At 36.0% G+C, this 18,311-nt stretch overlaps 1 protein-coding gene across 1 annotated transcript in view; it reads right to left on the bottom strand.

The window, feature by feature from the left end:
- The window catches only part of DDX10 (DEAD-box helicase 10), a 164,227-nt gene that overhangs the window by 25,722 nt on the left and 120,194 nt on the right, over positions 1-18,311 (bottom strand). The window contains exon 16 of the mRNA XM_083362254.1: positions 18,166-18,222. Coding sequence (XP_083218380.1) covers positions 18,166-18,222 — 57 coding nt within the window. The remainder of the gene's footprint in view (positions 1-18,165; positions 18,223-18,311) is intronic.

Raw genomic sequence — 18,311 nt, 5'->3', positions numbered from 1 at the left:
AATCCAATGTAAAACTCTACGGTTATAGTAAGTTCAGGCTGAAAGTTTTCAATATATGGATATAGTGGCAAATACAAATGAAGAACTCTTATCAATTAGGTGCTAGCTGCAGAGAGACAAGATGAAGAAATTATGGGTAGATTAAAATAAATGTTTTAAATAATGAGGACAAAAATAGTGTTTCAGAAACAGCAGGTCATGTTATTGTGTATAGTGAAGTAGTCAGCTGATACCACTGAAATCCAGGTTCAAATCTACTTTTAGGCAGAGAAACTCACTGGATGAGTTTCACTTTGCAATTGTTATGAAACTTCAGTTAGCCTTCCCAAAAATATGATCTCTGCAAGTTTTGCAATTTTTTTTTCTTACTCAAGGCCAACACCACTATTATAACCTTTTAAGAAAATAAAAAATAGGAACCTGATTTAATTTATTTTGGAATACACTTTTATAAATGGGGAATTAATGACAAAAAGCACTTAACTACCTCAGATAGGTATCAGAAGATACCTCAAAATTCAACTCAAACTTGCAACATGCTTAAATGTAAAGTAACTTGTCACGTTATCTGTATTTTTTGTCCATGAAGAGCAAATTTCAAAGCTAAATACTCTACGTTTTCAAAATCTTTTTAACTAGGCTGACTCAGTTTTTGCTGCATAGTTAAAAAAAAACCCACGATGGAGTCATCAGCTAAGTAGCAACAATGTCTGGCAAGCAACCAACATTTGGATTTCAATATGAATGGAGCTTTATGACTCAATCACACTTTATTTTATTTTATTTTTAGACCTTAATGATCAGGCAAGATTAGGTACGATACCTTTTATGAACAACAGTGCAGAGTTACAATAGCAAACACGGTAATGCTATTTGCCTATAACTTTCCCTGGGGTAAGACCAGAAGTCTGAAAACCTGAGATGGAGAAGGTTCTTTGTCCTACCTCCAGATCTGTTGCCAGAAGTAAGAAAATTAAACAGAAGAGGAAAAGAAAGAATGAACTGAAGAAGCTCCTTTGATGAGAAGCAAAATGTTTTCAAAGGAAAAAGTGATGCCCTCACCGTGATGTCCTGTTGCCTGGAGGCAGTCCGGGTTTGGATGGGGAGAAACAGGCTTTGTCTCAATCCTGACAAGACTGAGTGGCTGTTCATACCGGCATCTCGGGCTGACCAGCCTTCTCCATCATTAACAATAGGGGATGAGGTATTACCCCCCGTTGATAGGGCTCGCAACTTGGGAGTCCTCCTGGATTCACAGCTGTTTGGAAGATCATATAGGAGCCGTGACCAGGGGGCTTTTGGCCAGGTTCGCCTGGTGCGCCAGTTGCGGCCCTATCTGGACCGAGATGCTCTATGTACAGTCACTCATGCGCTCGTGACCTCCCGGTTAGACTACTGCAATCCCCTCTACATGGGGCTGCCCTTGAGGACCACCCAAAGGCTTCAACTGGTGCAGAATTCAGCCACACGAGTTTTGATGGGAGCTTCGCGATACTCCCATGTAACACCTCTTCTCCGTGAGCTACATTGGCTTCCGGTTGCCCTCCGGGTGAGATTCAAGGTGCTGGTAATGACCTATAAAGCCCTAAATGGCTTGGGTCCAGACTATCTAAGGGAACACCTGCTGCCGGCATCATCTTCCCATCGTCCTGTGCGCCCCCACAGGGAGGGCCTTCTCAGGGTACCGCCGGTTAATGAATGCCGGCGGGTTATTCCCAGGGGAAGGGCGTTCTCTGTGGGTGCGCCTGCCCTATGTAACCAACTACCCACAGAACTTAGGACTGCCCCCGACCTTCGCTCATTTCGCCGGGACCTGAAAACTTGGCTCTTCGATCTCTTTGGTCCAGACTGTGGGGTTGTTAATTTAACTGGGTTTTAGATTTACTCTTGGGGCTTAAATTTAATTTAATTGTTTTTAAGTTTTTGTATTCATGGTTTTAACTGCCCTGTAAACCGCCCTGAGTCCTACGGGAATAGGGCGGTATACAAATCCAATAAAATAAATAAATAAATAAATAAATAAATGAAAACCAAAAGTACCTTTAAGACAACCGTGATCTGGATGATTGAGAATCTCCATAGACAAAACTTCTAGAACACAAAATTCTTTTGAATTTGCATACAAAACCAACAAAGTATTTCCAATGGAACCTTGCCAAGCAATAATCTGTACAATAGTGGTGTTGTCGTCCTGTGGAGATTGTGGAGGGTTTTAAGAAGCAGCTTCACAAACATCTCCTGAGGATGATTCCCCTACATACTGCAGAAGGATGATTAGATGATCCCCTCCATAATTCTTTGATTTGTTTATGTGAAAATAGCCCCATCATGAATGGGGAATAACCACAGAAGCAACAATCATTCTTTCTCATGTACAAAGTCACAGTGGCAGGGAACAGATTCAATCTAGTCTTCTGCCCAAAATGTTAGTTTTACTATTCCAAAAGAAGACCTCTCTTTTTAATTACTTAAATATGAAAACACCATCCTGCAGCATAAAATGACAACATTTAAGAGAAAAAAACTATTCACCTTTGTTAAATACCCACCAGAAAAGGTTAATAAAAACTTTAGACAGGATGAAATTGGTTAAATATGTTACACATTACAACAGAACTCATTTGTGTTTTGAACTCCTGTAAGATGATGATGATAAACTGTCACATTTATCCATCTGAAGATATCCTACTTTCTAAACAATACTTAAAATATTTTGATATGTCACAAAATAGTCTTATATTCCTAGTTGATTGTAATGTTTCTATAGGCAACTTTAATCATTTTAATTTTCTTTATATCTCTACCATAACACTGAATTCACCAGAAAGATTTTCAGTGGAATACAATTATTAATCTGTTAAAATGCAAAGGAAATAGAATAATTGAATTTTATTTGGAAAAGCAAAGTAACATTTGAAATGCATATAAAGAATGTTGGCCTTAGCAGATCAAACATACTTTTTCTTCCTGCAATTCTAAAAGGATATATATCTATATATCTATATCTATCTATCAGAAATTTTGTAATCATAATTCATTAACTCAGCAGTTAATGAGGAATTGAAGCAGCACATAAACAAAAACTATCAATGAGGTACAATAACACCAACAACGAATGCACATCAGACTTTGGTGTAATGAACCTCCCAATTCTGCTGCATTTCTTTAATGCGGTGCTTTTTAAATTATGTTCAAACAATGCTTTTTGTGAGCTGGTTCCCAAGATTCAGGAGACTTTTTAAATAGATTTGAGATAAATTCAATTTACCTACAAAAACAAATGTCCCATGAATAATGATGTATTGCCAGATTGAAACTTCAAGCAAAAAAAATCATTAAGACTTCCAGATGAAGTTTCAAGATCCTATTATCTTTTCCTTTTTATCACACCATTCCAGCACTCAAGGCAATTACCGTATTTTTCGGACCACAAGACGCACCCAGATTTTAGAGCAGGGAAACAAGAAAAAAAATATTCTGAACCAAATAGTACCGGTATACTAGGAAGGAAGGAGGGGAGAGAGAGAGAAGGAAGGAAGGAGGGAGGGAGGGAGGAAGGAAGAAAGAGAAAGAAAGAAAGAAAGAAAGAAAGAAAGAAAGAAAGAAAGAAAGAAAGAAAGAAAGAAAGAAAGAAAGAAAGAAAGAAAGGAAGGAAGGAAGGAAGGAAGGAAGGAAGGAAGGTAGCGGTAGTTTCTTTTCCCTGAATAGGTTTTCTAAGATGCCAAAGCAATTTCAAAGAATTAGCAGTATTATCTTGCAAATGGGAAATCACTTCCAATAATCTTCGCAGAAAAACCTGCAGGGACAACTCCTCACGGCTTTGCTGGGGCAAGTCGCCTATGAGGTTTAGTTTAGCAAAAACTATTTCTTTAGCAGCGAGGTAAAAGAAAGAAAATGTGCGTGCGCAGGGAGGAGGAGGCAGTCAGAAGGCATGGCAGGCACCTCCGTATTTCCTCCCCTGCCGACCAATCACAGGGGCGGGGCGGAGAATTCCACGTCTTCATTCAATCATGTCTCTCCAATGGAGCTGATGGACTGCGTTGACTGAACGGGAGACAAGTGTTTTTGCTTACCTTTGGACCATAAGACGCACCTCGTTTTTCCACCCACTTTTGGGAGGGGAAAAATGCGTCTTATGGTCCGAAAAATACGGTAAGTTCAAATATCAAAACGGACTGTTATGCCACCTCTAAAGAATGTAATTTCTCTATGATTTTGTCTTAATCCTTTTAAAAAATGACTCAGGTAGCACAGAATACAATTTGTTGTGATAACAAATTCATACTTTCTTTTGTTTGTCCTAGGTTTATTATCCATTGATTTCATTTTACTGTCGAAAGTCCTAGAATGAGACAGGGAGAAAATCTTTATTTTGGGTTTCTCTACTTTTGCATTTTTCCATAAAGAATGTCTTCATATTTTTGTTAACCAAGCAAACTATGCAAACTGTTTTGAGGCTGATTATAAATTAAAAAAGTAAATAAATTAGATGCTTTGCTTCAAGAATGCAGGCTTTTTAAAAGTAGAAGCATAATAGAATGGCAAAACTACATCCCTATAGCAGAACAATCACCCACACAGCCTACAGGATAAGAAGCTAAAAAATGAAAACGGTTGCAAAATAAATATTTTAAAGTAACATTTTTCACCCACTACAGATAGGAATCAATGTTGAAAATAATTTATCTATTCGTTTGCCACTCATTTCACAGATTCAATTCTCTTTCCATGTAACTATTCCTTAGAACTGCAACTACAATGCCAATTCATAACAATTCTATCTCTTACCCTTTTTATTGAATTTACAGAAGCTGTGCAATGGAACAAAGAATCGAAGAGACATCAAACCCTATGGCAATATTTTAATGAGCTAGAGATTAAGATTTTCTGAGGTAAAAGGAAGTTCGTTTATTTGATCAAGTTGGTTTACTTGATCAAGGTTAAAATAAGGCATATTTTTATGAAATTCTGGCAAAACTCAAAGAACTTTTGCCGATACCAGGATTGAAAAGTTGATGTCTTATTGATTTGCTTATAGATAAAGGAAGGATTATTGGAAGATGTGATATCTATTTGCAACCTTATGCAAGTAGCCCTTGTCTTACAACAGCTCATTTAGTGATCATTGTTACAACATCACTGAAAAGTGACTTATGACATCTTTTACACACTTACGACCACTGAAGCATTCCAATGTCACATGATCAAAATTCAGATGCTTGGCAACTGACTCATATCTATGACGATTGCAGTGTCCCAGGGTCATGTGATCAACTTCTGTGACCTTCTGACAACCAAAGTCAATGTAGAAGCCAGATTCCCTTAACAACTTGTTACTAATTTAACAACTGGACTAATTCACTTAACAACTGCGGTAAGTAAGGTTATAAAATGGGGAAAAATTCCCTTAAAAAGTATCTCGCTTAATAACATAAATTTTGGGCTCAATTGTGTTCATACGTTGAGGACTATAGGACTGAAGAGCTATCAAATTTGTTAATACTTGTTATGCGGAAGATTGGGAAATACCACTTTTTATGATTCTTCTTTATTTCATCTTTCCTTTTTTCTTTCTTCTATTTTATTGTTTCTTTCTTTGTACAAATCAGTTTGGTTTACCTTGGAGTTTTTCTTGGCAATTTATTCAACTTAAAACATTTATTACTTTTTGGCCCTAATGATATAGCTGTACATCTGGTACATTTGTATGTGCTTCAGAGAAATCAATCAAAGTCAGTAATCTATTTTCACAAAAAGCAGAAGGAATTTGATGAAATTGATATTACCTATTTACATAACCTTTAGAATGAGAGTGAATGTCCTGGTTTTTTTTTAAAATTAGTGGAACACGGTTATAATTAATTTGAAACTACTCAATTATCTTAAAATTAGATTAATACAAAAGAACATTTTGTTTTATGTTTGTATAGCATGTTGTTCATTTTAATCACTTTGGAGATGCAATCAGGTAAATTGCAGCATTAATTCATACAATCCAGCTTTCCTTGTTCTTGTTCACATTTGGATTGAATGCAACAGTCTACCAACATGATTTTAAACTAATCATTGTACAAGGATAAACATGTTCTTCTTGGCTTTTATTATAGTATTTTAGATTCGTGCCCCCCAAAATTATTATACAACTTTGAAAGGTTAAAACTAGCAATTGTTGATACGTATTATTTTGTTCTTTGTCAACATCTGAATTAGTGTTTTTAAAGAAACGGTCACTGGTCACGTAAAGCAATTTGGCCACCCAGACTGGAGTTGTTTTGTTTGTGGTATTATTTCCCAATTATTTTTCCCCTTGCTTCCCCCAACACGTTTGTTTAAAAAAAAATCTGTAACAAGGCAGTAGATTTTTTTTTTCTGTTTGCAATAAAATAATTTCAAATGTCTTCCTGCATTCTAGAGATAAGTGCAAATCTGCCCGGTGAAGTACAAATTGGGCAAGAGGGATAGGTAATTATCTTTGAGGTGATCTATCTCAGAAAGAATGAAATCAAGGCCATTTCTTCCCATCTTGAACTGCTGTTGTTTTCAGTTATGTTTTATAAGCCAGAAGGGGACCCAGCTGCATAGAGTCTGCAGCCTAAGAAAGAGAGCAATCAAAATCAGATCTTCAGCCAGGAGAAATACAAAACATGTGAGAGACACAGTATCTTTACAAATTCTAATCATAAGTCAAGGAAACATGATGGCACAGCAGAAGTGTTCCATCTGTTCATTCTAAAAAGGCTGATGGGGATGTGAAGTAATTGAGTTTTGTAAGGTAGCAAGTCATCTACAAATTTAATATAACAACTGAGACTGTTTAATTCTAAAGCATATGGCTGTTTAATCAAAAACAAAAGAAGTTGTGACTCAAAGCATTTTAGCTGTACAGAAATATATTTGCAGAAAACCAGAGAACTAGGGGTGGTACACTTTCAAACAACCAGATGCTGTAGTTCTGTCAAAAAACAAGAAGAACAGCAGTGAACTCTGCCCCATATTTGCACGTTAAAATACAGAAAAGTGAAGTATGTGATGCTGGAACCGTTTGCAAAAGCCAAGAGTCCCTTGATAAAGAAATGACAGGCAAATAAAGTAAAATAATAAATAATAAAATAAAATAAAATAAAATAAAATAAAATAAAAAAATAAAATAAAATAATAAAATAAAATAAAATAAAATAAAATAAAAAAATAAAATAAAATAAAATAATAAAATAAAATAATAAAATAATAAAATAAAATAATAAAATAAAATAAAATAAAATAAAATATTCACATAATAAATTACAAATTTTACATTAGAACTGTAGATCTTTTTCTGTCAGGCAATCAACATACATTACTGAAATTATTATGCATTGGTTTTTATTTATTAGTTTATATATTAAATTTAGAGACTCCTCATCTCATTCACAGAGCAACTGTGGGTGGTATACAAGTAAAAGCTACACACACACACACACACACACACACACACACACAAACACACACACAAACACAAAATAGCTTAGCACTTAAGAAGCTGACCTTGTCAGCTGGAAAGTTGACAGTGTGGGTTCGAGACCCGAGCGAAAGAGAAAGCTCCTGTTCTTGCCCCAGCTCTTGCCCAACTAACAGTTTGAAAGCATGAAAATATGAGTAGATAAATACTTTGGTGGGAAGTTAAGAGCGTTCCATGTTTTGCTGCATGCTCTGCAGCATTGATGTCATGCTAGCCACATGACTATGCAAACATCTCCAGATAATGCTGGCTCCCTCTGCTAAGAAACAGAACTGAGCACTGAGTCCTAGAGTTGGACACGACTGGATAGGGAAAACCTTTACCTTTACTTTTGCATGCATGCATGCATGTATGTATGTATGTATGTATACATACATACATACATACACGTATGTAAGAGGTAGCTAAAATACGAAAAGAATAATTAAAGTTAAAAAAATGTGCTAACCAACTCCAATGTTGCATATTCCCTGTGAGTCCCAAACAAGTCAGCAGAACTAGGTTTTCAAACTCTTCTGAAAAGGCAGAACAGCGGGGGCTCACATCACTTTTGAGGGAACAATATTTCCAAGTACAGAGATGATGGCAGAAAATACTCTCTTCTAGACCCCATCAGTCAAAATTCTTTAACTGATAGGGTCTCTAGCATTATCTTCAAGAAAGAGGTCTAATGCTTTTCTAATGATTTTCATCTCAAAGAAGTAAATGGTAAATTAATGATCACTAATACTGGCTCTCTCTATGATTTACTGACACAACTTCAAATAATCTTATGCAAATAGACATTTTTAAATCCTGCTTAAGTCAAGAAATGTTAAAATTTCAAGCTTAGAGAAAATGCAAAATAGTTAAAAGTTCTTTCAGTGCAACACAGTGCTTAAACTCAAAAATATACTTTGAATTTGGCATAACAGTGAAAAACAGACAAATGTTGTGCATTTTCAATTTTTTTTAGAACAATCCGGATTTCAAAATAAGAAGTTTAACTATGCACGCAGGCTTCTTGAGCAATTGGAATATTAATGAAAGCATGCCAATTAGTTTGAATAATCACTCTTAAAATAATTAACCAGCACAGAGACAATATTTTTCTGATTGCTGATTATAACTTGGGGGAGAGGGGGTTATGGGGAGCTACTAATTATAGTGTGAGGAGCATGTCAGTTGAAATGCAAGCCATTACAAACTGGGAGAAGAACAGCAGGTGGAGAACTCTAATTTAAAATTTGGAGATTTTTTTGAGAGGGAGAGATAATTGCATGAGACCCCACACATAATCTAGATACTGTAATGAACTGATTAAACTTGTACTACATGCAAAGAAGAGAGACAGATAAATTCAGGCAGTTTACTAAATATGTGCCATTGGGAACAACACCTACTGCTGTGATGCTGCCATCTTCCCCCTGTGCCTTCAGTCTAGAGTCAAATTACTTAACTCAATTAGGACTTGTTTCCAGTTGCTCCAAGAGAATTTGTGAATGGTTTAAGGGAGGGTAGGATTTACATGTTGAGTATGTGTGACTTCAAATCAGAGTTTATTTTTATTTTTATTTATTTTGGACTCTTGGCAAATGTCTGGACAAGTCCCTGCAGTTTTCTTAACAAGATTTCAAAAATGGTTTTCCATTCCTTGGGCTGAGGGTGAGAGAGAATCACCCAACATCACACAGATGGCTTCATGCTCAAGGTAGGACTAAAACTCAGTTCCTGGTTTCTAGCCTGGTCCCTTAACTCAGGGGTCTTCAAACTCGGCCCTTTTATGACTCATGGACTTCAACTCCCAGAATTCCTCAGCCAGCATGCCTGGCTGAGAAATTCTGGGAGTTGAAATCCATGAGTCATAAAAGTGCCGAGTTTGAAGACCTCTGCCTTAACTACTACACCAAACTGGCTCTCATTATGTTGGATAAATCCAAAATGCTGAGTAGAAAGAGAGATATGGAGTTGGTGATCCTAATTTTGACTTTTTGAAGGTATAACAGATTCCTTTCTTATGGATTCAGCCATCAGCATTATTCCTGCCCAGGTTGTTTGGAGATAAATTACTAGTAATACAGGACTGCAATCTATATCAGGAATTGCAATTACTACACCTGAATTACAGTCATTTTGAATTATTTGTGATTCCTGCTTTTGGATTAATTTGTAAATATAATATTCTGTCTGGCTTGGGAAATTTTCTTCAATGATACATATTACAAATACCCTTCAGCCACTGTGACTAACTTAAGGATGGTATTCCGAAGAAGAAATAAGATTCCAGTGACAAATTGGGGATAGCCATTTTGATCCATTATAAATAGTTTTCTTTCATTGCTTTTTTAAATATATGGGGGGGGGGTAGACTGATAAATCAGAACTATACATTGTTCTAAATGAAAGCTCAGAATTGGGGTTTATTTCTCTCATGCAAAAGAGAAGGAACTGAAAAGAAAGCCAACTAGCCATGGGAACTCGAGGTGTAGGAGTAAGCTATGAAACTGAGATATAAAAATCCAGGGTATGAAAAATTACATCTGTCAAAAATGTTCTAAGCAGCCCTAAGCAAGCCAGTCTTTCTCAAATTCAGTTCCTGCCTACTCCTTCACCTTCACTTTGCAATGTAATATTATAGAATAATAGTATTGTACTAGTTGATTGAAAGAAGATATAAGTACGAAGGGTTTTGAATTTTTGGGAAACACTATACAAATCCTAAACATTTCAATAATTACAGTAGTCTGGGAATTACTGTCCCAATATATCAGGAAGGCACAGGTTTGTGAAGGCTGGTTTATGTGATCTGCTGCTTCAGTGCATTTAAGATCATATATTTTATTGATTATTGAGAAAAATGACTTCTCAGTGTTTGCTAGATGTTTTTGATGCAGACAGATGCAAAGATGTGTATGTCTCTCTCTCTCACACACACACACACACACACACACACAAACACACATGTATATGTATATGTAAGGGACATTGTTCAGTCCCCATTGTTCAGTTATAAGAGGTTATGTATAGTTGCAAAAATGGCCTGAACAGTCTATATGGCCCTAAGAATGAAGGAATTAGGTGAAATGCCCCCTACCAAACTGGTGCCTACAATGATGAGAACATTGTGCTCTTTGCTTCATGGTTTTGTTTTGCTTTATATAGTACACTTGTTACATAAATAAAGTATATTAATCAGTCCTCCTCAAACTGGAGATTGTGCACCTAAAATTGTTCGTGTGTATTTTAAAAGTGACAAGAAGTCACTTTTTCCCCAAGTCTGAAGCAGTCAAGAGCAGAGTATTCTCTAATGTGAACCCTTGTGTCACTGAATGTATTTTATTTTCCACAGATGTCAGTAGGATCTCAAATATAGAAAGATCCATATTGGCCATTCGGGCCTATTTCCTATAAAGGAGAATATTTGTAGCTCAGGATAGGAAATGAAGGGTCTTTGGTGCTCTCTGAGCTTGGGTGATTTCTTGCAGATGTTTCATTTTACTCAAATTAGGTAACATCATCAGTGCTAGAGCCTTGGTGGAGCAGTGGGCTAATGCCTCCTTAAGTAACACCAGCTGCCTGCAATTAGTGCAGGTTCGAGTCCCACCAGGCTCAAGGTTGACTCAGCCTTCCATCCTTCGAGGTAGGTAAAATGAGGACCCAGATTGTTGGGGGCAATTAAGCTGACTTTGTAATAATGCCACTTGGGGTGTGTGTGAAAGCCCTAATAAAGAGGCATATACATAGAATGAAGGCTACTGCTAAGCTTGTAAGCCGCCCTGAGTCTTCGGAGAAGGGCGGGATACAAATGGAATTAAAATAAAATAAATAAAATAAATAAATAGTAACATCATAACTAGCACTGATGATTTTACCTAGTTTGGGTAATGAAATGTCTGCAAGAAAACAACCAAGATCAGAGAGCATCTAGGACTCCTTAGTCCTATTTCCTGCTCAGTCCCAGAATTCAAATTGAAACATCTTCAACAAATGACAGTCTAATCCCTTCTTGAACACATGTAGCAACGGGAATTCTTGGTAGGTAACTGAGTCCTCTGCCAGTATTAACCACTGTTAATTGCTCAACTTCCTGACTAGTAATTCTCTTCCTGATCCTTCTTTCAATTTCTCTTATTATTTCCTTTTCTTTGTTTCTTTATAGGTAGTCCTGGCTTACCAACCACTTGTTCAGCAATCAGTAGAAGTTACAACAGTGCTGAAAAAGGAGACTTACGATCAGTCCTTAAAGTTAGGGGCCTCACTGTACCCCATAGTCATATGATTGCCATTTGTGATCTTCGTAATCAGCTTCCAAAAAACAAAAAAAAATCAGTGGGGAAACCAGAAGGACAAGTTGTGGCCATGTGACATTGTGCTTAATGATCTACAGTGATTCACCGAATGACTACAGCAGAACTGACACTGTAAGTCAGCATGATGTTTAACTTAATAACTGTGACACTTAGCAACAGAGTTGCCAGTCACAATTGCAATCAGTAAGTGAAGACTACCTATACTTTTATTAATTTAAAGAAATGTATAAAACCAGTATCAGTATGCTTGGAGGGAAGGGCAGAGCAAAGTAAAAAGAGATGCCAACATTGCACTTCTCCCAATTCTGGAATTTAAAATAGCATTTTACCCTGTCTGCAATTTTCTAAGTAGAATAATAGGTTATTTTCGCAAATTATAAACATGCCTGCAAGACCTAGCTATACAACACTCACTAGATTAAAATACTGGAAAAACTAAGAACATTATGCATCCACAAAACATTTCACAATCATTGCAGTGCAAAGAAAATTTAAAGGCCACGCTTAAAATACTTTATTTTGGATGCTCCAATTAGAGATGCTGTGATTGTTTATGAAGTTAGTACAGGTTAAACATAGAATTTGAGATCCCTATTACGTCTCTTTATCCAATTTTACATACTATAATCATTCATTTCACACTGAGACAAGACCTTTCTTTTTATTATCCTAACAACACCAATAAAGATTGCTAAAATGTATTTTTCTGTGGGCAAAGTTATCTTCTATGATAGGCAAAGCTTCAGAAAGAAGTTTAATATTTATGGATGCATTCTTGTAGAACTGCAAATCCTTTCCATAAATCACCAGGTGGTACAGTGCTGCCCTACAGCGTCAGCTATTTATTCAAAATTGTCATATGAAACATCCTGTAATGGCAGGGTGTGTTATGCACAAATATGTTTCTACCTAGATAAGAATTCCTGGATGCAAAGATGCCTATAGTCTAACAGGGTGACAAATAAAAGGAATGGAAGATGGGACCTATTTTAATAGAATAGGCTTGACCCTCAATTGCTATGAAATTGAAATAAAAAAAGATTAAATCATGGAATTTATGAAAACATGTAAAAAGAAGTTATTAAAAAATGGCAATCCTCTGGTAATTTAATATTTCAGCACTGCCAAAATAATTTGACATTTTTAATGAGCAACCAGGCAGCAGTTCTTTTTTTTTTTGCCAATTCCAATGAGCAAGAACGTTTTTCCTATATTTAATTTATTTATTTGCTATCCATCTCACTATACAAAGCGACTCCGGATGGCTTACCAATATAATAGAATCCCATATATTAAAACATTTTAAAAATTACAATTAACATATCTGCATCTTACATCTCTGTTTATGCTTAAACAAGGATTTCATAAATGTAAAGAAAAACTTTACATTTTATATTAGGTAGTGGCTATTTTATTAAGGTACTAGTTGCTAGAAAATATTTTAGTTTGGAAAAGGAGGTATTTCATAATGGGCATCTACAAGGGCAGGAAGTCATAAAAGTCAAGATGGAGTTGCAATCACATAATCAACACCCTCTTTTTAACCTGTGGCATGCATGTAAAAAAGAAGGTGGGGTTTTGATTGCCCAGTTGTGGCGCAGTTGAACTGGACTATGGCTGTAGATGGCCTTGTCTTCCAAGCTCATCAAGATTACAGCTAGACCGATATCACTATTAAATACAGACTATAAGATATTTGCTAAGGTGTTGGCTAATAGATTGATGAGGGTTTTGCAACGGGTGATTCATGGGGATCAAACCGGGTTTATTAGTGGTAGGCAAATGAAAAATAATGTGAGGCATATAGTAGATGTGTTGGAATTTTTGGAAAGGCACAACCAGATCTCTGCTGCGCTAATCTTTTTAGATGCTGAAAAGGCTTTTGATCAATTGAACTGGCAATTTTTGTTGAAAGTTCTAGACAAAATGGATTTTGGGGAAAATTTTTTACAACCGATTAGGGCATTATACCAAAAACAAACTGCCCGAATTATAGTTAACAATAGTTTGACAACAGTATGTAATATTGAGAAGGGCACAAGGCAAGGGTGTCCGCTATCGCCCTTGTTATTTATATTAACATTAGAGATATTATTGGTTAAGATTCGGAATTCGGAAAAAATTAAGGGGATACAAGTTGGAGATCAGGATTACAGATTGAGAGCATTTGCAGATGATCTGGTTGTTACAGTGACCCAGCCAGAGAACTCTGTTGTGGACCTGATGGAGATAATAACACAATATGGGAAGGTTTCTGGATTTAAAGTAAATATACAGAAAACTAAAATTTTGGCTAGAAATATGACAGTTTCGCAGAAGGCTCTCCTAGAAGGATTAACTGGATTTGAGATTGTTAAAAGGGTTAAATATTTGGGGGTGATTTTGTCGCCCTCTAATACAAAGCTATATAAAAATAATTATGAAAAGTTATGGGGGAAAATTCAAAAAGAACTGGAGAGTTGGGAAAAATTGCAATTGTCTTTGTTGGGACGGATTGCAGCAGTGAAAATGAATGTCCTGCCCAAATTTTTATTCTTATTTCAAATGATACCGATTCTTAAGAAAGACTCTAACTTGGAGGAATGGCAGCGTGGTATCAATAAATTTGTGTGGGCAGGGAAAAAGCCACGAGTTAAACTTAAGATTATGCAGGATACTCGTGAGAGAGGTGGCCTTAAAATGCCTAATTTTAAATTATATTATGAAGCTGCTGCACTAGTAGGAATAAGTGATTGGATTAATTTGACACAATCGAGGTTATTAAATCTTGAGGGCCATGATTTGTTGTTTGGCTGGCATGCATATTTGTTGTATGATAAGAAGGTAGATACTGTGTTTAGGATGCATATTTTAAGACAGGCATTGCTGAGAGTTTGGAAGAAGTATAGACATAAGTTAAGCAGCAAGATACCATTGTGGGCAATCCCAAAACACGCAATAGAAAATATACATGCTGGTTTCAAACATGATGAGACTACTTACAAGGAAATTTTAAGTTTGGAAAGGAATATTTGGTGCTTGAAATCATATAGTTTCTTGCGAGAAGAGAAGGTTGTTCAGACTTGGTTTCAATATATTCAGTTACAGGCCAGGTGGAAAGAAGACCAAAAAAATGGATTTGCAACGACTGATGAAAATTTGATAAAGCAAATTAGAAATCAAGGACCAGCACATATTAAACGGATATATCTTGCATTGATAGAGATCGATTCAGAAACAGAGCTTGTTAAGGATTGTATGATAAAATGGGCCCAAAACATTCAGGAAGTTATTACAATGGACACGTGGGAAAAGATCTGGGTGAGGAATGTAAAATTCACTCAAGCTCAAAGTCTAAGAGAGAACTTTTACAAAATGTTTTATAGATGGCATCTAGATCCTAAAAAGCTTGCAAGTATGTATCCGAATTATCAGCCTAAATGTTGGAGGTGTGGTGATGAAGAGGCAACATATTTTCACATATGGTGGACATGTAAAAAGGTCAAGGCTTTTTGGATAAAAGTCTGGTGGAATATGCAGAAGATTTTTAAACGGATGATAAAGTTTTGTCCGCAATTTTTTTTGTTGGGAATAATTGTTGACGCTACAGTTGTGGACTCTAAGTTGATGTTGAATTTAGTTACGGCAGCAAGACTTTTGATAGGTCAATATTGGAAGAAAGAGGAACTGCCGACTATACAAGAGTGGATTTTAAAGGTTTCCGACTTGGCAGAGATGGCGAAGATTTCGGCCTATTTGAAAGATTACTCGCAAGAACATTATATTATGGAATGGAGAAAATGGATTGAGTTTATCCAGAATAAGTATAGGGTCAAGAAGTTTTATCTAGCATTTGAATAAGTCTTCTTTCGTTTTCTTTTTTCTTTTTTTATTTTGTCTTCTATATATATTTAATAATGCTAAGTTTTGTTTGATCCTATATAAGTTAGAGAGTGATGGATTTTAGAATTTATAGTTGTTAGTATATGGTTGTTTATGATTGCTTTTTTATATATATATACCTTGTATTTAGCTCTGGGAAGTCCGGGGGGGAGGGGGGTTGGGGGGAGGTGGGGGGGGAGGAGGGAGGGGGGGAGGGGGGGAAGGGGGGAGGTAGGGAGGGGAGGAGGGAGGGGGAAGGGGGTTTTTTAAAAGGAAAACTGTATTTTTAAAACTTTTCAATAAAAAAAAAAAAAGATTACAGCTAAAAAAAATCAGGAGTCTAGTAGCACTATTTCTGATTAGTCCATTTTATTAAAAGGTGTTTATTTGAACTGAAGCTCACTTCATCAAATGCCTAAGTAACTGGAGAAATGTAGGATTTAAATTAGACAGATATAGGATTTAAATTGGGATGAGACGGCAGAAAAAAGAGAGGGGGGGTTATGCAGATGCAACTTTCATATGAGATAATTGCTAGGACTTTATTAACAATTGCAACATTTAAAAATTGTGTTTACTGAGATAGTTTGAAATTTTTTGAGGTATGTCCATTCAACAATCTCTTGCTCAGTGATGCTGTTAAAGTCTGTTTTCCAAGATGTTCACTTTGATATCTGCAGAGATTGAAATGCTCTGATATTACTCTGCCCTTGCAGGAGTCCTGATGTTAAAACTCTACCCATTAATTCTTTTTCACAATTATTTAGCTCAAAATCACATGTATCAAAAGCTTTCAGTCTATCTCAAAAGATCTCAAGAAACTCAATGAGTTTCAGGTCCCAAGACTCCAACAAATAAAGGCTGAACCTTATACAACTCTTTATCTTATTTCTAAAAGACACAGAAATGGCCATATAGGAAACATCTCCAAAGATATGTTAAGACCTGTCATTCTGATAATTAAGAACATAGCCAACATCTTGAAATGCTTATGGGCAGCTAGTATACTATACCAGTACTAGTGAGCACAGTATATTATCTGTGAAAGCTGGTCTGTAATAATTAACTTCAGCTCTTTAGGTGTCATGGACAAAGCCTATTATATATTATTCTGACATTTTGCTCTGATCCTTTTAGCGCAGATTTAGTATGTTCCACTGTACTGACTCCTTAATGATTTGATTGTGCACATCTAAAGAAGAAAATGTCATCTTTTTTGATCAGCAGGAAAGAATCTCTTGCTATCGTATTTCAAATTTCACTTCCCAATTCAAATCTTGAGCTGAATACTATACAATTTTAAGACTGTTATTACCACTACTGTCCATTGTTTCAGCCTTACCAATATTTGAATGTTATTCTGAAACATATTTTTTTTCTGAAATCCATCTTTTAATATCATTACTGCTAGGTACAGTCTCTTCTTGGATGATTTACAGCAATTACTTGCCTTCTTTTGGCTTACAGTGAATGTCATTTTCCAAGACCAACTCTCTGAGTTCCACTGATGGACAGAGAACACAGAGAAAAAGATGGGCTCAAAGAAGACCAATCTTTGCTAAAAGCCAGATAAAAATTATGGTTATTTCGATGCAATATAATAAGAGCGGTAAGGCAAATGATGCACATAATCAGAACTTCATCCTGGAAGTTCATTTCCAATCAGTATCTCTTCAATGAGCTGAACATTTTTGTTGCAATATTCAAATTAACACATGCAAATGATGAAATATGGGAGACATGGGGAAAGAACTTTGGAGGAGGAAAGGACAATGAATATGCAAGGATTGAAACTGTAAAAAAATGTGAAATAGTAGTAAACAATAACACAAACAGAACACTAAAAACTTGCACACATGGCTTTCTTTCTTATACACTGTGATGGTCCAACACCCTTAAGCTATGCACACGCAAAGCAGTTCAAGAGTAAACTATCATTAATCACTGTTTTCTCATACATGCTGATTTAATGAGCTTTATATGAATGGGACATATGAATTTACCTGCTAAGATCTTAGGTACTATGAATTAGACTGCAGTGACTTATTCAGCAAACTATGGATAATAACAACAATGGCTTCCATAGTAGCCTTTTGGTAAAACAAAAAATCTCTATGCAGCCATGTTGCAAAGGCACTGACAATACGCTCTCCAGATTCCCAATGCATTTCTTTAGCTTTAAAGCCATTTGCCCCGATGGCTTAGGCTTCAGAACATGTCCTTCAAAAGGAAAAAGTTGTCTGGCTAAAAAGGGGTGACATGATCCAGACCTGACCCCTTTTACTAACCATAGTTAAGATCCTGGAAGGATTACATCTTACATAATAGCAAACTGCAGCTACGTATTTTATTTTAAATCTCCTTTCTAATTATTCTCTGCCTTCTCCCTTTTCTCTGCTACAAAGACTGCAGTACAGTAATGGAAATTTATCTCTGAATGTCCTATATTTTATTTTATTTTATTTTATTTTTATCTATTTTATTTGTATCCTTTAGTATCTCCCTCCTCCTCCTTACCTTTGCATTCATCTTCCTGGCTTCCCTTCTAGCTGCCTTTTCTTTAAGCCTTTTCTCCTGTAAAGAACAAAATTAAAGGTAAGAACATAAAGGAGTGTAGAACAAGGAAGCAAATTGAAACAAAAATGGGACTTTATGAAGAACCT

Source organism: Vipera ursinii (genome assembly GCF_947247035.1).
Source record: "Vipera ursinii genome assembly, chromosome: 4".
Lineage (NCBI taxonomy): Eukaryota > Metazoa > Chordata > Lepidosauria > Squamata > Viperidae > Vipera > Vipera ursinii.
The sequence above is the reverse complement of the archived record's forward strand: the minus strand, read 5'-3'. Positions and strand labels throughout refer to the sequence as shown.